This window comes from Zingiber officinale, chromosome 1B, assembly GCF_018446385.1.
Source record: "Zingiber officinale cultivar Zhangliang chromosome 1B, Zo_v1.1, whole genome shotgun sequence".
Taxonomy (NCBI): domain Eukaryota; kingdom Viridiplantae; phylum Streptophyta; class Magnoliopsida; order Zingiberales; family Zingiberaceae; genus Zingiber; species Zingiber officinale.
The window spans coordinates 877,317-896,871 of record NC_055986.1 but is presented as its reverse complement, the minus strand read 5'-3'; the positions used below and the strand labels follow the sequence as shown (position 1 = coordinate 896,871).

General features: G+C 39.8%; 4 protein-coding genes across 6 annotated transcripts; all 4 read left to right on the top strand.

The window, feature by feature from the left end:
* Positions 1-910: 910 nt before the first annotated feature.
* LOC122045973 (formimidoyltransferase-cyclodeaminase-like) lies at positions 911-2,707 on the top strand. The gene is made up of 3 exons (XM_042606434.1): positions 911-1,033; positions 1,612-2,013; positions 2,096-2,707. The coding sequence occupies exons 2-3, from the start codon at positions 1,629-1,631 to the stop codon at positions 2,617-2,619; spliced, it is 909 nt and encodes a 302-aa protein (XP_042462368.1). The 5' UTR covers positions 911-1,033; positions 1,612-1,628; the 3' UTR covers positions 2,620-2,707.
* Positions 2,708-3,270: 563 nt separating this feature from the next.
* On the top strand, positions 3,271-4,635 carry LOC122045979 (cysteine-rich repeat secretory protein 38-like). The gene is made up of 2 exons (XM_042606443.1): positions 3,271-4,153; positions 4,381-4,635. The coding sequence occupies exon 1, from the start codon at positions 3,325-3,327 to the stop codon at positions 4,138-4,140; it is 816 nt and encodes a 271-aa protein (XP_042462377.1). The 5' UTR covers positions 3,271-3,324; the 3' UTR covers positions 4,141-4,153; positions 4,381-4,635.
* Positions 4,636-10,703: 6,068 nt separating this feature from the next.
* Positions 10,704-14,021, top strand: LOC122045958 (putative receptor-like protein kinase At4g00960). 2 transcript variants are annotated; one of them, XM_042606422.1, is made up of 7 exons: positions 10,704-11,633; positions 12,178-12,294; positions 12,385-12,515; positions 12,601-12,805; positions 12,892-13,129; positions 13,196-13,346; positions 13,429-14,021. In XM_042606422.1, the coding sequence occupies exons 1-7, from the start codon at positions 10,778-10,780 to the stop codon at positions 13,774-13,776; spliced, it is 2,046 nt and encodes a 681-aa protein (XP_042462356.1). In that variant the 5' UTR covers positions 10,704-10,777; the 3' UTR covers positions 13,777-14,021. The 2 variants fall into 2 exon arrangements, with proteins under 2 accessions (XP_042462356.1, XP_042462348.1); XM_042606414.1 differs by having other exon boundaries at positions 12,172-12,294.
* Positions 14,022-14,688: 667 nt separating this feature from the next.
* Positions 14,689-16,694, top strand: LOC121977083 (cysteine-rich receptor-like protein kinase 6). 2 transcript variants are annotated; one of them, XM_042529956.1, is made up of 4 exons: positions 15,246-15,484; positions 15,721-15,958; positions 16,025-16,175; positions 16,258-16,694. In XM_042529956.1, the coding sequence occupies exons 1-4, from the start codon at positions 15,379-15,381 to the stop codon at positions 16,603-16,605; spliced, it is 843 nt and encodes a 280-aa protein (XP_042385890.1). In that variant the 5' UTR covers positions 15,246-15,378; the 3' UTR covers positions 16,606-16,694. The 2 variants fall into 2 exon arrangements, with proteins under 2 accessions (XP_042386402.1, XP_042385890.1); XM_042530468.1 differs by lacking the exons at positions 16,025-16,175; positions 16,258-16,694 and having other exon boundaries at positions 14,689-15,484; positions 15,721-15,882.
* Positions 16,695-19,555: the final 2,861 nt, after the last annotated feature.

The window sequence follows — 19,555 nt, the reverse complement described above, 5'->3', positions numbered from 1 at the left end:
TGATCTAAAATTCATCCCATCATACGTCTCCTATCTATGTACTAGAATTTACTTCTCTTTATACCTGTGGGCCGATTCTAGGGGACCGTTAAAGTGACGTATGCATTTTTTTAAATTCTTTTATGCTGTAAAGTTAAGGGATATATAGACAATTTAAATAAATGCAAGTCTTTTTTGAAAATATATATATATAATTTTTAAATATTTTATACAATAAAAAATTATAATCTTGAATCGTCCTAAATCGTAATCAAACTGTGATAGATAATTTCGAACCGTAATAAATGGTTTCGAATTGTAAACAATAACTGTCTTATAGGTTAAGATGAGTTCATATTGAGCATGGATCCTCTGGTCCACAATTTACGGATTAAAAGATGATTCACTTTGTGGATTGATCTATTTCAATGGATCCGATCACTTAAATAGATGGGATCCATCATAATCTATCAATCACAAGTAATGGATCATTTTTTGATTCACAATTTACGGACTAGAAGATCTCGCCGAATTCATATTCTTAGAACCATTGAATCATCAAATGGTCGATTCTAAATCGTAGCCGAATGTAAAAGAGGCCTTCCTTCACAAACAAACCTTGAGAGAGCACAATGGAGAAAAAAGTGTTTTTTTTTCTTTGGAAAACAAACGAACCAGATTCTTCAATTTCTTTATTTATCATGATTATGACAAAAAAAAAAAAAAGTGAATATGACTTTATAAGATATTTGAATCCCAGATTTTATTATGATAACATATCATGTACTAACCACTAAATTCAACCAAAAAGACTTTATTCATATCATGATGAATGGATACTCTGTGGATCTTTGTCGAGATTATGGCGTCACTAAACCATCAACCGTTGATTTGATTTTAACCGAGGGCGTTAAGGTCAATCGAATGAATCGATATGGGCGTATCTTAGCCACTCACTCGCAATTGCTTCCTCTTATTCCTTTCAGCCATATCGATTGACGATGAGGCGATGAAGCCGGCAGAAGAACGTCCATTGGAACTGCGCTCCGATCAAGTTAGTTTTTCTTTTCCTAATGATGCCTTCTAGAAGAAGGGGAAAAACAATTGGTTCATAACCCAAATATTTAGGGATTGCTTCCAGCGTACGTGTTTTTGTACGCCTGTGTGTCAAATTCGTCTTTGGACGGACTAGATTGTGAGATAAATATGCAGCAAACTCAAATGAACACGATTTTTTTTTTATTTATATATTTTACTTTTTTGTCAACAGAAATATACAAGTTGGGGTTCTTACAGCAAGTTGTTGAATCTACCATGTACTGTTCTTAAAGCAATCAGCTTCGAATTTATCAAAATCTCAAATTGTGCACACATTTTAACTTCACAAGTTGTTGATCCATGCATCTAACTGAAATTTATCATGATAAACAACTAACTGAGAATTTGGGAGTATGTGTAAAGATTTTTCCTTTTCTGAAAATTCAGAATGGTTTTGTGAAAACACCCAAGTGTATACTTGATTCATCAGTTAACCTGTCTTTAAATGCTCGTGAACTGATGTTTAACAGATGCATTAGGCTGTAATTTCCATTTTTTTGGGCTAATTCTCTCCCTAACTATCTGCAAACAAAGGGCACAACAAAGCCAAGATGCTAAAAACTATGCTCGCTTGCTGCAAGCTCTACATCTCTGAAAGCCGAAATGTTCGTGTCTTGGAATTGATTGAGCATGCTGCAAAAGCACATCCAGAAGTCGTTCTCATTAACAAATTCAAGGATGAAGTTTACAATCGAGTTGGCTACACAATTGTTTCACCCCTCTCCATACACTCAGATGCAAGTCCACTAAGGACTGCGGTGGTTGACATGGTTAAAGCAGCCTTCGAAGCTATCGATCTCGAATTGCATTATGGAAGTCATCCTCGTCTTGGAGTTGTAGACCACATCTGCTTCCATCCCTTGGCCCAAGCTACGCTTCCCCAAGTGGCTGAAATTGCAAAATCAGTGGCATGTGACATTGGCAAGAAACTCCAAGGTTCCTGTTGCTTCTTATGTTAACTTACAAACTTTCATTCATCATGCTGTTGGTTTTGTAACTCTTGTGCAATGCAATCCAGCCCCAATCTATCTATATGGAGCATGCCATGAAGGAGGAAGAACTCTTGATTCGATAAGAAGAAAGCTTGGCTACTTCAAACCCAACTCGGCTGGAAATCAATGGACAGGCTCGCTGAAAATGGAGATTTTGGAGCTGAGGCCTGATGTTGGACCCCTTCAGCCTCCACCATCCAAAGGCATTGTAGTCGTAGGAGCTACACGTTGGGTCGACAACTACAATATCCCAGTCTGGTGCACTGATATCGACTCTGTTCGGAGAATTGCGAGCAAGGTAAGGGAACGAGGAGGTGGGCTAAAATCGGTGCAAGCTATCGCCCTATCTCATGCTGCAGGCTGCATTGAAGTCGCATGCAATCTGCTTGATACGAGCATCACAGGGGCTGATCAGGTACAAGGTGAAGTCCAGAGACTTGCTGCGGAGGAAGGGTTCAAAGTGGGGGAAGGATATTTTACTGATTTCTCAACAGAAAAGATTACTGAAATGTATCTTAGATCTATTTCATTTTCATGTGGAAGAGGATGAAACGTATTCATTCCTCTATATCTTGCATATGGATTTTTGAAGAAAAGTATTCTTACAAACCATTTAATTTGGAAAACAGCTTCAAGTAGACTTTTTGGTATATGATGGAAGATTTGCCTGTGTTGACTTGAATATGGGACGCCGCCAGTTGCATTACACTTGGGCACTAGTCAACTTTTGCCGGCCATTCATTCTAAGCCATCATCATGCCATCTTCATTTTCCCACTAACAATTAACTGTCATCAATTAAACGAGCCACCATTTCTGCTCTCAATTAATCATAAATCTGTTCACATTCCACACAAATTGTTTGGGTGTAATTAATTATCCAAATTATACCTCTAGTATCAACAAGTGCCCAATTCTAATTCTCTATTCCAAAAATTGTGAATCCTCCTACAAATTTTATCAATTAATTTGGTGAAACAACTTAACTGATTGAAATAATTTCGTGAAAAATATATCTTCTAAACTTAGTCCATTCAAAACTATAGTGTATCAAAAGTCATCAATTTAATAGCGTAATTCAAGCCTTATTTTCTTTCACTTAGTTTCATTGTTATCATCTAGAATGATTACAGGTCTAAATGATTATTATTGTTTTCATCTAGAAAGTGGCATGCTATATGTATATACAAAAGCCAAAAGGGTATACCACCACCACTTCCTCTTGCTACGTAGCACTTATCTTCTCAGCGATATCAATGACAATGACTCCTTCAGTCTACCACTTCTTCTTCTTCCTCCTCCTCTTCTCTTGTCCGAGTCTCATCGCCGGCCAACTGTTGTACAACGTCTGCGGCACCACCGGCAACTTCACCGCTAACAGCACCTACCAAACCAACCTCCATCGCGTCCTATCCTACCTCTCCCACAACGCCTCCACCTCCGGGTTCGCCACCACCACCTTCGGCCAAATTCCCGACCTCGTGATCGGCCTGGCGCTCTGCCGCGGCGACGTCAAGACCACCGAGTGCCGCGCGTGCCTGAACACCGCGACGCAGGACGCGCAGCAGGTCTGCCCCTTCAACAGGGCGTCCATGGTCTGGTATGACTTCTGCTTCCTCCGCTTCTCCAACGTGGAATTCCTCGGCTCCACCAGCAACGACCCGCAACTCCTCTTGGGCAACACCGCCTACGTCAGCAACCCACAACGCTTCACTCGCCTCCTCAATCTTTTACTCAACGCGACCCTCGACAGAGCAGCCAGGTCGGACGAGCGGTTCGCGACGGGCGTGGTGAGCAAATTCACGGAGGAGAACCCGACGGTGTACGGGCTGGTGCAGTGTCTACCAAGCTTGTCGGCGTCTCAATGCCGGCAGTGCGTGCGCAGTCTGTACGACCCGCTGCCGTCGTTCCTGCAGGGGAGGCAGGGGGGAAGGGTCCTCGGGGTGACGTGCACCATGAGGTACGAGATCTATTCCTTCTTCGAGGGCTCGCCCAAGGTTAAACTCACAGTCCCGCTGGAAAACGGCACGCCGCCTCCTGCGTCGCCTCCGCCCGCCGTCCCCTCCCCCTGACAAGGAGGAAAAGGTAAGAAACTTGTATCCGTACGATCGTAGCCATTAGAAATTATGTACACCGTTATAAAATTTATGTTTATAATTTTATGATAAAATCAATTAATATTATTTATAAAAAAAATTATTTACTGGATATCTACCCTTGTTTTTGGAAAATAAATACCAATTATTTTTTGTTAAAATAGTTGAAGGCTATTATTGGACAAGCACTTATAATTATTATTAATGCACATGCAGATGTGGTCCTCTTTAATGGCAAGAAATCGTCCGGTTGCGGTGCCTGGCTGCGCCCACGAGTTACCTTCGAAGAGAAGGAGCCAGGAGGCCACAAAAAGAATTGCCATTAAAGTAAATAAAGGGAAGAAAATTCCAGAAGTCTTGAATTGGTCAACTGCAGAGCTAGAAAATTATCTAAATAAAGCTTATTATTGATCTTCTGTTCATGAGTGCTTCTTCATGTATAATAAAATCTATGTCTCTAGATTTGCCATATCCCAAAAATATTTAAAAGAAAAAACCAAACTAAGCTAATAATACTTTCTTCGTCGGTAACTCTTATAAAAAGTCAATTCATTAATTATTTTAGTGAACTTATCCATCCAACAAATAATAGACCTTGTAGTCCATTAAAAAAACTGAACTTTGTTATAAATTATTAAACTTTGTTTAATAATGTCAAGTAATATGTGCAACTTGTCATTGAGACAAATCTACATATGGGCTGTCTTGGGCTGTAGCCCAGCCCAAAAAATATTTTTGAAGAGGCGGATCCGGAAGAGAGACGGGATCGTTGTAACAATCTACATATGGGCTGTCTTGGACTGTCTTGTTCAGTTCCTTCGTGCCGCCGAGGGGTGATGCTCTAGGTTGGCCCTAATCGCGATGAGGTTCTTCATCTCCTGTCCTCTCTTATTTTTGGACTTCCCGCCCCGCCTCTGCGAGTTTGCCAAAACCCTAATTGCTCAGTTCGCCTTGTTCGCAACTCCTCTTGCATCAGGGAGATCCAAGAAGAATTAGAAGATTTCGAAACTCATATGTTAGGAAGTATTTTTTTTTCCAACAAATTTCTAATAAAAAATTAGTTTTTATTGCGTAAGTTTGTAGATACCTCTAATTTTCTAACAAGTTATTTAAATAATCTTTGGACATTTGTTTCTTAACTAAAATTTTAAATTCAATTAGTTTGGTTAATTTATCCGATTTAACCTAGTTTTTGCTTACATCTAAAGACATCAACTAGTTGGTTTTTACCTCCACGGGCCACGGGCCACGGGCCACGGGCCACGGGCCACGGGCCACATGCTAACGTAGATGGTTTGTGAATGTATATTAATGTAAATAAGTCTAGGTCATTTTTTAACGGGTACTGAATGCCCCGTTAATTATCTTACCCACCCTGTATGTACTATTGTTGCTGGGCAAAGCCCCTATGATTTACTTCATTACAGGAAGTATGGAGCTATCATGGAGTAACCGTTAAGGTGACGATTTCATTTTTTTTATTACATATTAAGACATTAGCTAGTAAATACAGATTAGCGTAGATGGTAATTACATGAATGTTTGTTTTAATAAATCTTGGAATCAATTTCCACTAAATGCAAAGGTTTCATTGGGTGCCTTGACGTTCCCATACAAAAATAATGTATCATTTGGAATAAATGATATTTTTGTTTGTTTGGCTCCAAATTTAGTATAAATTTACATAGGTCGTGTATGTCCCGTTTTCCCATATAAATTTTAGAAACTTTATGTGGAAGCAAGGACTCAGTTCTTGATTTTTTTTAGCTCAACTTGTTTAGCTTCTTTACTAATCATTTAATAATTGTACTTTAACCCTGGGTATGGTACTGGCTGATTATTTCTTGTTTGAAAAAGAATTATAATTGTATCACTAAAATTAGTGAAAGTCTTTCAATTTCCTTTTCTAGGAACAATCATCGATCATCTTCTATATTAAGTTCAAGTCTCCTCAATTCTAATTCTGGAATCCGATCCTGTTTGTCAAGTTCATAATTAACTGTATCTGGATCTACAGAAATCAAATCTAAATTTTTCGTCAGCCAATTCAATCGCATGCATTATTTAATTTTTAATATAATTTTATATTAACGGATTACGTTGATGGCAAATTCAGAAGAAATGGAGACGAGAAAAGTGAAAAGAGAATAGAGAAAGAAAAGATGAAGAAGCTAAGAGAGAATTATTATTGATGGCTCCCCCACCTTTGATATGTTTAAATATTATCGGGTTGTGATTTAAATTAGTTGATTGTTTAAAATTTTTATATTTTAAATTAGTTTAATTGATTATTAAATTTAATAATATAAATTTATTTATTTATTTTATAAGTTTATTTATTTATTTAACATGTTGATAATAATTTTATTGATTAATATAATTCATAAACTTTATTCATAAAATTTCTTCCCAAACAACTCATAATCTATGTTCATGAATATTAACTAATTACCCCCTCAGATGGATCTAATGGCTAGCGCATGAGGTGTTATCATTATGAGATTTGTGGTTTGAATCTCGGTAAATGCGAGGTAAATAACTCCCTAATGTGTTAGCCACTATTCTAAAGGCTAGTAGCCTGTTGGTCCTGAAACGGATTGGCGCGAGCGTCGGGGGTGAACGCATTCGTCTTTTGCCACCATGAATATTAACTAATTAAATACATATATTTTCAAATTTATATTTAATTTAACGAGTTGTTAAAATTTATTTATTTAGTTGATCTTATATATATTTAACTAATATAAATAAAACTTACTAAATATATTTGATTCATTTACCACCATATTTTTTACTAATCTACCTTTTAGATTAAACGAATTCATCTTAAACAAAAATAGTTAACTATGTAGGTAACGTTGAATCTAGGTTAATCGGTCTGATTCTATAAATAAATTTTATCGACCATATGAATAAATCGAAAAAGTACATATAACAAATAATCCTGACAATTAGCATTCTCAGACTCGCTACCTATTAAAATATTTTTTCAATAATATATTATAACTAAATCTTAAATTATAGATCCTTGATCTATTATTAGAGGTCCAACCCTGACACGCAACATATTCATCTTAAACTAAATGGAGCTCGGTGGAAATTTTACCTTGCCTTGCCTTGTGTTTGCTTCGATTGGGCATGCATGATGCGGACGGCACTCAACTTTAGCCTTCAATTCTGACCCAGTCAGCCATCGACTATGTCGTCTTCTTTTTTTTTTCAATAACAATTAATTGCCGTCAAATAAATGAGCCTCAATTAAGAGTCTTCATACATCTGTTCACATTCCATAGATATATATTTTTTTTATAGAATAAATAAATAAATACATATTATTTGTTTTTTTTTAAAAAACGAGAAATACCATAGTTTTTCTAAGTTTAGAAAATAAAAAAAAATCTATGTAATTAAATGAATATTTAATTTTAAGATTTTTTTTAAGAAGTAATATTCTGATAGAAAGAAATCAAATGAATTCTAGAAATTTAAATGAGCATTTTTTAAAAAAACTAAATCAAAATAATTGGTCTGATTAATCAAACATTTTGAAATAGCTGGTCTTATTGAAACTTTCTAGTGGCTAATATGTATAATTGTGCAATCGTTTTTTTGGGTTAAAATAGTTGAGCGAGACACGTGTATTATAATTAACTATTTTTTTACCCATATCAAATTAAGAATCCATTTTCTATTTTACCCATATCCTTAAATTAGTTTGACAGAAAAAAAAAATCATTCATTTTTTTTTTCAATCAAATTGATTACTTTTTATGTGTTTACAAAAATTCATCAATAAATTTCGATAAAATTGATTGTTGGACTTAAAAATCTCGAAATGATATGAAATCAATTTCTATGTATTCGTCTAGTTCTCCTGATTGTAAAAATACTATTAAATATCAATTTGACAAAATATATTGAGAGTAATAATTTTTTAAACATGAATGTATTAAAAAAACTAATTCATATTTAAAAATTCACTGTTTTTGATATATTGGATCAAATTGATATTTGATAGTATTTTTACAATCAGCAGAACTAGACGAACACATAGGAACCAGTTTTATATTATTCTGAGTCCTCTAGATCCATCAGCCGATTTCGGCTATTTGACCATAGTTTCATAAAAATCATTGCTCTCAATATATTTGGTTAAATTGATATTTGATAGTATTTTTATAATCAAAAGAAATAGACGAACACATAAAAACTGATTTTATGTCATTTCAAGGATTCGAGGTCCATTAACCAATTTCAGTCAAAATCAGCCGATGAACTTAGAGACCTCGGAATGATACAAAACGAGCTCATATATGTTAATGTAGTTCTCCTGATTATTAAAATATTATTAAATATCAATTTGACCAAATATATTGAGAACAAATATTTTTTGAGTACGAATGTTTCATTTATATTTAAAAAATCATTACTCTTAATATATTAGGTAAAATTGATGTTTAATAATATTTTTATAATCAAGAAAACTAATTGAGCATATAAAAATTAATTTCATATCATTTGAGTTATCTAGTTCTATCAACTAATTTTAGTCAACATCCGTTGATAGATTTTTTAAATAGAATGAAATTGATATGATTTTAATTTAAGGATGACGATGAAATATAAAGATAGGTGATTTAATAATTTTAAAGTTATAATATATGATTTAAAAATTGTCTACGTCACAAGTCGTGTCCGTTCTTGCCACGAAATCGACGAGAATCGTACATTTGCAGTGCAGTGTACGTCCACGAGTCACCTTTCTTCAGGTCTTGAATTGGTCAACTGCAGAGAAAATTATATCTTAATATTTTTTATACTATTATTAGGTTCGATGATCAGTTCGTTCGATCCTCGCAGTGCCCCGACTCTTTTTGTTTTTTTTTCTTAATTTTTTATTTTTTTATGAGTAAACTATTTATTTAAAATTTTATCATGCGATTCAAAAGTTAAATTATAGAATTAAATATAAAAAAAATTAAAATGAAAAAATCTCATAACAATGACATAATTCCCCGTACCTGTTATTTATGAGCACCTAAATATTTTATTTTCCATTTTGAAATTTTTTTATTCTTAATAATATAATTCAATTCTTAAACTCTAAGATAAAATCCTAATTAACATCCATAAATTCAAAAAAAAAAAAAAATTACAAAAGAGGATTGGGGTACTGCCCTTACAGGCATAATCGAACGAATCCCTAATAAAGGATGAAGAGCTCATGCGTACATAAGTCTGTGCAAACATATTTTGTTGTTTTTATTATGAGTTTCCTCGTGTATAAAGAAGTTTGTATCTCTATATTTACTGATCCGGTTTGAAATTCGAGTTAGATAAAGACGGGTTAAGATGACGTCGGTATTGACGGAGAGCCGTCTTGGACGCACCTAGCACATATGCACTTGAAAATAGACCCTCACGTGGAACTGAAGGACAATGGTGACGAAATTAACGGTAGTTAGGCTCTGCCCACACTCAGGCAAGCACACAGAACGTTAGAGATTAGAAACTAGGGAAAAAGCCCCCCGCGCAGAACCTCCGACGCTCAAGTTAGGTATTTTTTTTCAGAAGAACAGTACGAAGGAAAAAAGAATCGCAGAAGACGAGTACGAATGTGCACATATCTACTCAAGGGAGAGGACCTCCCTTTTTATATGACAATGCGTACCTCCGAAACCTGACCAATGTTAGAAAATATTAGGTGTCAGGGCCTGTCGGCTGATGGAGGATACGTGATACCCTCTCATTGGTTGAAAGAAGGTTCCATTCGCAAATGATAACAGACCATTAGATATTCCCTGATGTATGACAGTTATTCCCTGACAGGAGGTTACGATTTTCTGACATCGTTGTCACCTAGTGCTTTCTGTCCCACCCCGGTTTAACTGCGGATAGCTCGGGATGACCGTTCGGGTGTACCACATGGCTCGAGTCTTGACGACGGAGACGAACTGTGGTGAGGACCCATCTTTAACGCCAAGATCATTGAAGGGTCGACCGGGAGCTGTCTTACTGAAAGTACCGAGCATGACTATGTAGCCCGTAGGTGAGTAAACCCGACCAGTCGAGGCAGGTCAGACATTACTCCAGGCTGTATCTGTGTCTTCAGATCTGGGAATCTGATTTGTCTGTACCCCGATCGAGAATTATGTGATCAATAACATAAGGAGGTCTAACTCCTTTCCCCTCCCAACTGCTGATTGTCAGTCTCTTTGACTTCTGACCACCATGTCCCTTTGACCTTGGACTATCCTTGACTACCATATCTCCTTAATTTATGACTACCTAATTTTATCGGACCCCTCTTTATACACCGTATCATTTACCATATCCCAAAATTACTTTTAAAAAATTCAAAAGAAAAACTTTTGAAAATTAATCCGTCCACTCGATCTGCTACATGTAAGTCCACATAAATTTTCAGAATCGAGCTTGTAAGTCAAAATTTAGTAAATTATATTTTTATTAGGAGTTCACCCTGGTTTGAAGAAGAATTAATGTGGCGTATAGCATACTTTTATGCACTGAAGACCTTCATACGTCCTATTAATTTCCCATACCTCTGCTCTCTTATTTTCTCAAGCTGATCAGCAATATCGATCAGATCACGATGTCTCCTTCCACCAACTTCCGCCACAGCCTCTTCCTCCTCCTCCTCCTCCTCCTCCTCCTCCTCCTCCTATTCTCTTCTACGAGTCTCATCGCGGCCCAACCGTTGTACGACGTCTGCGGCACCACCGGCAATTTCACCGCTAACAGTACCTACCAAACCAACCTCAATCGCCTCCTATCCACCCTCTCCCTCAACGCCTCCACCTCCGGGTTCACCACCACCACCGTCGGCCAAGTTCCCAACCTCGTGATGGGCCTGGCGCTCTGTCGCGGCGACGTCAACACCACCGAGTGCCGCGGGTGCCTCGACACGGCGTCGCAGGACTCGCAGCAGATCTGCCCCTTCAACAGGGAGGCCATCCTCTGGTACGACTTCTGCTTCCTCCGCTTCTCCAACCAGCGATTCCTCGGCTCCACCAGCAACGACCCGTCAATCCTCTTGGGCAACACCGCCAACGTCAGTAGCCCGCAACGCTTCAGTCGCCTCCTCAATTTCTTACTCAATTCGACCCTCAACAACGCAACCGGGTCGGACACGCGGTTCGCGACGGGTGAGGTTAGCAACTACACGGCGGAGAACCCGACGGTGTACGGGCTGGTGCAGTGTTTGCCGTACTTGTCGGCGTCTCAGTGCCAGCAGTGCGTGCGCGGCCTGTTCGACCCGCTTCCGACGTTCCTGGAGGGGAGGCAGGGGGGACGGGTCCTCGGAGCGGTATGCACCATGAGGTACGAGCTCTATTCCTTCTTCGAGGGCGCACCCACCTTGAGGCTCACGGTCCCGCTGGAAAACGCCACGAGTCCGGCCGCGCCGCCTGCTGCAGCACCTCCGCTCGCTGTCCCTGCCTCCGGACAAGGTATAAGAATTGCTAATTAATTACCCCAAATTAATTTCATTAGAAATTCATTTCTAACTTCGGATATTCTGGAATAATATAGGGTTATTTTTCTTTTCCCCTTGAGAAATAAGTTCAGCTCTGGCTTTAATTATCGATATGAAGTACATTCAATTTGCTACCAAACTTATTTACTGACGTCTCGCAAGGGACGATAGGTCCAATAATTTGTTGACTCTGTAAGTCCTCGTGCTTGGGCAAAGCATCCACTGCTCGGCCCCACTATGGTTAGTGGCCATGAGAAATCCTGCCTATTTGTCTATTTTCTATTGGAAATTCATGACTTTCGATAAAGTCAAGCAAAGTCTCCCGTCAGAACCCTGATTTCAGCACTGTCATTGTCTTGCCAGCGACGTGACACTAAACCAATTATAATTAATATGTAATGTAAAATTTAAACCTCCTGATCGTGGATGAGCACCAAGACTTCCTGATAGTGAATAAAACGTCTGAAGAATCCTCTACGGGAAGGAAATGATTAAATGTTGAGATTTGCTAGCTGCAGGGAAAAAGAATGTTACTGGAACTGTTCTAGCGATTGTGATACCATCGGTGACTGCGATATCTCTCATCTTCTTAATTTGCATTTGCTACTGGAGGAGGAGGAAGCCGGCACCCCAATGTGAGGCGGCATAATTAATTAATTATCAAGCTACATGATATTGTTTAATTTCTTATTCAATCTAAAAAATTTTTAATCTTCCATCAATAGATGAAACTGAAGCAGAGAAAATCATGAGTGTCGAATCGATATTGTTCGATCTCTCCACACTACAAGTCGCGACAGCCTTCTTCTCTGAAGATAACAAACTCGGCGAAGGTGGATTCGGAGCAGTTTACAAGGTATATCTAAACTCAAAAGCGTATGTCGGTATTATAATTTTTTGTTATGTGTTTACATTACATATTTTGCTTGAATCATTTGCAGGGGTTTCTTCCAAATGGACAAGAAATAGCAGTAAAGAAACTACTGAATGCGGGTCAGGGACTAGCAGAGCTGAAGAATGAACTAGTTTTGGTCGCGAAGCTTCAACACCGGAATCTTGTGAAACTCCTCGGAGTTTGCTTGGAGGAGGAGAAGATGCTCATCTACGAATATGTTCCTAATCGAAGTCTCGATTTACACCTTTTTGGTAACCATCAATTTCTCCATTCTTATGAAATGCAAGTCGCAGCACTGCAACACTGCTAATTTATCATTCGAACACTGTCTACGTAGATCCTGAGAGGGGTAAGGAATTACCTTGGGGAACGAGATACAAGATCATCAATGGAATTGCTCAAGGCTTGCTTTACCTCCACGAAGAGTCCCAGATAAAGATCATACATAGGGATCTGAAAGCCAGCAATATTTTGCTAGATGCAGAGATGAACCCCAAAATCTCAGATTTCGGCCTAGCCAAACTCTTCGACGGCGACCAGACTCAAGGCACCACCAACCGAGTCATCGGAACTTTGTGAGTAATTTGCTTTTTCTTTTTTCTTACAAAAATCATTTGCTTAATTGGCTTTTATGTATTTAGTGGATACATGGCACCGGAGTACGCAATGCATGGTAAATTCTCGATGAAGTCAGACGTGTTCAGCTTCGGTGTCCTGGTTTTGGAGGTTTTGACGGGGAGAAAAAACAGCGGAAGCTATGATTCTGAGACCGCGGAAGATCTTCTAAGCTTCGTAAGTATAGAAGTTGTTTTTTTAATCTGATAAAGTAGTGTACACTAATTCATGGGTGGATGCATTATGTTGTTCGAAACAGGCGTGGGAGAAGTGGAGTGGAGGAGCTGCGTTGGAGATTGTAGACCCAGTTCTGGGCGACGAGTACCGAGGCAGCGACGTGCTCCGATGCCTCCAGATTGGGTTGCTGTGCGTGCAGGAGAATCCATCGGATCGGCCCAGCATGATAACGGTGGACCTGATGCTGAGTTCTGAAACGGTGTCCGTCCAAACTCCTTCCAAGCCTGCGTTTTGCGGCGCCAAGAGCTTCAAGGACGTGCCGGTCTCCGACAGCTCCGCTTTACCGGTCGGTGCGCTGGAGAAGAGCGGCACTCGATCCGTGGCCATGTCGCCCAACGAGGTGTCCATTTCAGAACTGGAACCCAGATGATAAATTGTCGATCAGCACTCTTTCCCTTTGCAAGCTATACTCTACTAGTACCAGTTGAAGCTGAAAGCTAATAAAATTCCCCAGCTGCAGATTATCGAGTGTAGTGTTTTAGGATTTTGTAAACGCCATTTTGTTTTTCTCTTCTCTGTGGAGCAAGAATCACGAATCTTTCCACATAGCTTTCATTTTTTATTTTCTCCATGCATGTGAAATTTCTCGCTGAAATTAATCATGGTGTCTGGGATTGATGTGCGCGTATAGAAATGGAGACATGGATGACTACCGGAAATGAATTCACATCAGGAGTTTGCGTGTTTATTGATAAAAAAAAATAAATATATTATTGAAAATTGTGATTGGTATTTGATTAAGTCTTTGACGCTACAACATTTTTGAAGTCAATTTTCTGACCAATTTCTACGCGCACTCATTAGGGATGACAATGAGATGAGACGGGGACAGATTTGTCATTTCTATCCCCATCCCGTTCCCGTTTTTTCGGGTTCGGGAATTCCCTGAACCCGAACCCACGGGTTCGGGATTCCCCATCCCCGTCCCATTTCTAAATTTAATTTGTATTATTATTATTATTTAATAATAATTATTAATGATAATATTAATATCAATATCAATATTATTATTATTATTAATATTTTCAAAAATTTTAATATTAATATTAACACTATTATTAATATTTTTTTAAAAAAAATCATATTATTGTTTATTAATATTAATAATAATAATATTCGGTACGGGTTCGGGGATGGGGAGAGTATTCTCATATCCGTCCTAAACTCATCACATTTCCAAAAAATCGAGGATCCTCATCCCCATTTCGAGTTTTCCCTACTCATGGTGTAGTAAATTAGAGTGTAATTGGAGTCAAATTTTCACATTCCATTTTCAATTCCACCATGGCTTCCTCCTTCCTCTCCCTTCTGCTTCCCCTCCTCCTCCTCTCTTTCGCCGGCGCCCAGGAGCAGTTCCAGAACTGTGATCCCAGCGCCGGCAAGTTCAGCGACAACAGCACCTACCAATCCAACCTCGAACGCCTCCTCTCCACCCTCGCCTCCGACGGCTACGCCACCGGCTTCCTCAATACCAGTCTCGGGGGAGGGTCCGACCAGGTGTTTGGTCTCGTCAACTGCCGCGGCGACATCAACGCCACCGAGTGCCGCTCCTGCCTTGACACTGCCACCGCCCAAGTCACCCGCAACTGCCCTAATGACAGGGCGGCCGAGCTGTGGTACGAGTTCTGCCTCGTCCGCTTCTCCGATCAGCCGCTGCCCACCTCCTCCTCCAACCGCCAGCCACTGGAGTTTAACAACAGGGACAACGCCCCGGAACCGAGCCGGTTCGCCTGGCTGTTGGGGATGCTGATGAACCGGACTGCCGATGCGGCGGCCAATTCCAGCAAGCGGTTCGCGATCGGGGAGGCCGGCTACTCCACGGCAAAGTTTCCCTCCATCTACGACGTGATGCACTGCACGCGCGACCTGTCGCACGAGCAGTGCAGGGAGTGCCTGGGCTCGCTGTTCGTTCCGATGTCGCCGTTGTTCGTGGGAAAACAAGGGGGGAAGGTTACTCGGCGAGAGCTGCAGCATGAGGTTCGAGCTCTACTCCTTCTTCGAAGGTTCCCCTACCCTCAACATCTCTGTGCCCCCGCCGTCAGCGATGCAACTGGCTCCGGCGCCCACCTCCTCCGGAGGTAATTTTTATTTCGTTAATCAATTAGTTACTTATCATGAACATGATGATTTGCAACACATAAATACAAGCATTAATTGAAAGCACAATAGATAATCAAAACCATATGATGTATCTCAAGATCTAGTTATCATTACGTATAAGACTACATTAGATAGAAACAAAAAACGACAACAAATGAATAATCTGAATTCACTGCAACACTGCTAATTAATCATTCGAACACTGTCTACGCAGATCCTGCGAGGGGTAAGGAATTACCTTGGGGAACGAGATACAAGATCATCAATGGAATTGCTCAAGGCTTGCTTTACCTCCACGAAGAGTCCCAGATAAAGATCATACATAGGGATCTGAAAGCCAGCAATATTTTGCTAGATGCAGAGATGAACCCCAAAATCTCAGATTTCGACCTAGCCAAACTCTTCGACGGCGACCAGACTCAAGGCACCACCAACCGAGTCATCGGAACTTTGTGAGTAATTTGATTTTTCCTTTTTCTTACAAAAATCATTTGCTTAATTGGATTTTATGTATTTAGTGGATACATAGCACCGGAGTATGCAATGCATGGTAAATTCTCGATGAAGTCAGACGTGTTCAGCTTCGGTGTTCTGGTTTTGGAGGTTTTGACGGGTAGAAAAAACAGCGGAAGCTATGATTCTGAGACCGCAGAAGATCTTCTAAGATTCGTAAGTATAGAAGAAGTTTTTTTAATCTGATAAAGTAGTGTACATTAATTCATGGGTGGGTGCATTATGTTGTTCGGAACAGGCGTGGGAGAAGTGGAGTGGAGGAGCTGCGTTGGAGATTGTAGATCCAGTTCTGGGCGACGAGTACCGAGGCAGCGACGTGCTCCGATGCCTCCAGATTGGGTTGCTGTGCGTGCAGGAGAATCCATCGGATCGGCCCAGCATGATAACGGTGGACCTGATGTTGAGCTCTGAAACGGTGTCCGTCCAAACTCCTTCCAAGCCTGCGTTTTGCGGCGCCAAGAGCTTCAAGGACGTGCCGGTCTTCAACAGCTCCGCTTTACCGGTCGGTGCACTGGAGAAGAGCGGCACTCGATCCGTGGCCATGTCGCCAAACGAGGTGTCCATTTCAGAACTGGAACCCAGATGATAAATTGTCGATCACTACTCTTTCCCTTTGCAAGCTATACTCTACTAGTACCAGTTGGAGCTGAAAGCTAATTTAATTTCCCAGATGCAGATTATGGAGTGTGCTTTAGGATTTTGTAAACGCCATTTCGTTTTCTCTTCTCGCTCGAGCAAGAATCACGAGTCTTTCCATAGCTTTGACTTTTATTTTCTCCTGAAATTTCTCGTTGAAATTAATCAGGGTGTCTGGATTCGATGTGTTGTTCACATTCCATTTCCAATTCCACCATGGCTTCCTCCTTCCTCTCCCTTCTGCTTTCCCTCCTCCTCTTCCACTCTTTCGCCGGCGCCCAGGCGCTGTTCCAGAACTGTGATCCCAACGCCGGCAACTTCAGCGACAACAGCACCTACCGATCCAACCTCGAACGCCTCCTCTCCATGTTGGTCCAGATAGCATGAAAACTAAAACGAAGTAAAACGGTAACCACTCACAGTGAATCGATGGAGACGTCGCTGAAGAATCACCGGTCGACGAAGGGGTTGCCACTGTCGGAAGCACGATCACGGAGCTGTCGGAAAACACTTCAAGGTTCACGAGCCAAATCCCAACCTCTGGATGCTCTCCCTTTGCTCGCACACGATCACCTCACAGCTTGGCAGTGCTTTCTGATCACCTTCGCAAAAACCTTCTGCACCTCTTCCTTGATCTGTACTTGGACGCTCCTTTTATAGGAAGGTTGAGGAAGACGAAGGGGAAAGGACGTCCCTTCGTCTTCCCCTTCGTCTCCCTGGCGTTTGCAGCAAACAGCCGTTTGCAGCAGCGAAAAAGATGAACCCTTTCATCTCCTGTAACGCCCAACATCTCCCACTCGTCTAAGTCAATCCATAAGGTTATATGGTCACATAGACTATGTCAGTCACATAGACTACAAGGTGATCATGTCACGAAGACCAGAGCGAATTAGTCACAAAGATCAAATAAGTCACATAGACTTTATGAGGATCAAGTTACGAAGACCAGATCAGAACATTCATTCCATACATTAGGGAAAATGGTTCGTGCGACAGCAAGCATAGTGAACATTCAATTGCTAAGAAGATTGTCACATCTTACTTAGCTGCTCCATAGAACGAATCAGAGACATAAATGTCCATAGAACGAATCAAATACATAAATGACTTGCTTTTACCTCAGATTAAATTATTTACATCATCATGAACATCTCTAATCCCTCAAATTGACCATATGTCAAGAGCATGTTCAACATCTCCAATCAAACAAATTATTCACAATTACATTTTATGTACTAAACTAAAAATGTAATTGGTACCAATGAATAAATGTCACAAATGTAAATCAATCTTAATATTCCTTTTTAGCTAGAATCTATTCATTCTAATCAGTCGCTTTCCTAGTTATGCTCCATAGACCGAATCATCCATAGCCAATAGGAAACATGCTAAAATAGCAGACACTGATCAAAACTTCAAGTAGACAGCTAAATAGTCACTTAGGGTAAAATTGACATAAACTTATAATCTCAAGGGTCTCACATAGTAGAGAAGCAAGGATCTATTCTCCTACTATTCTTATTGTCGTCATAGCACATGTGGTATGAATCACATGCTACGATGTTATTCTCTTTACTAAAAAGAGCGCATGTTTTTCTCAAAATTTAACATCGTACAGATTTCGATCTAGACATTCCCAATGTCTAATCCTGAATTCAACATATGAATTCTAATATGGCTTCAAGCAGATTCAGTAAATGGTGGGTGCATTTACTCCAATCATTACACAAATGATCTTATCTTGACACAAATATCAAGGCGACCTTAACTTATGGGTATGTCTCTATTCACAACTACATAAGCTGTCCCATAAGTAACAGTCTTATCCCTATTTGTACTTAACAAATAGAGATGATTGTCCATGTGAGTGGACCAATCTCAATCTGCCAACATGCTTATCGAGACTTTTATTCGAATGTAACAAAGACATATACACTGAATAGATCATGACATTTTTCATTTATCAAAATGTCTTTACAATTGTTACATTCTTCGAAGTCCCAAAGACTTCACATGTCCATGAAATGACTTTTTAGTCAATGGCTTAGTAAAAGGATCAGCAAGCATATTTCGTATAGGGATGTACTCAAGAATCACCTTTTTCTTGTCAACAATATCCCTTACAAAATTATACTTAATTTCTATATGCTTGCGTTTGCTGTGATATTTGAGATCCTTGGAAAAAGCTATCGCAGCTTGACTGTCACAGTACACTGTAACAGGACTCCCACTATCATCAGCAATCTTCAGATGCTTCAGGAACCTTTTTAGCCAGACAGCCTCTTGCACAGCCGTTGCACAAGCCACATACTCAGCTTCCATTGTCGACAAGGCTACACAAGCCTGCTTCTTGCTGTTCCATGAGATGGCGCCATCATTCAGCAAGAAGACATAGCCAGATGTGAATTTTATATCATCAAGGTCCCCTGCCCAATCTGCATTTGAGTAGCCACTTAGGCTCATATTTGATCCTTGGAAACAAAGGCAATAATCAGCTGTTCCTTTGAGATATCTGAATATCCTCTTCACCGCTTTCCAGTGTCTTGATCCTGTATTTGACTGGAAACGACTAACAAAGCCAACAACATAGGCTATATCAGGACGAGTGCATAACATAGGGTACATCAAACTACCAATAGCACTGACATATGGTTTCTTCTTCATTTCGGCTATTTCCTCAGGAGTCTTGGAATACATACTTTTTCTCAAAACAGTACCTCTCGCTATAGGCGTCTGTTCAATATTGCAATCTGACATATTGAAGTGTTGTAACATCTTAGTGACATAAGCTTCTTGGGACAAACCCAAAAGCCTTTTTGATCAGTCTCTAATGATCTTCACTTCTAAGATGTACTCTGCTTTTCCCATATCTATTATGTCAAATTATGATGAAAGTCAGG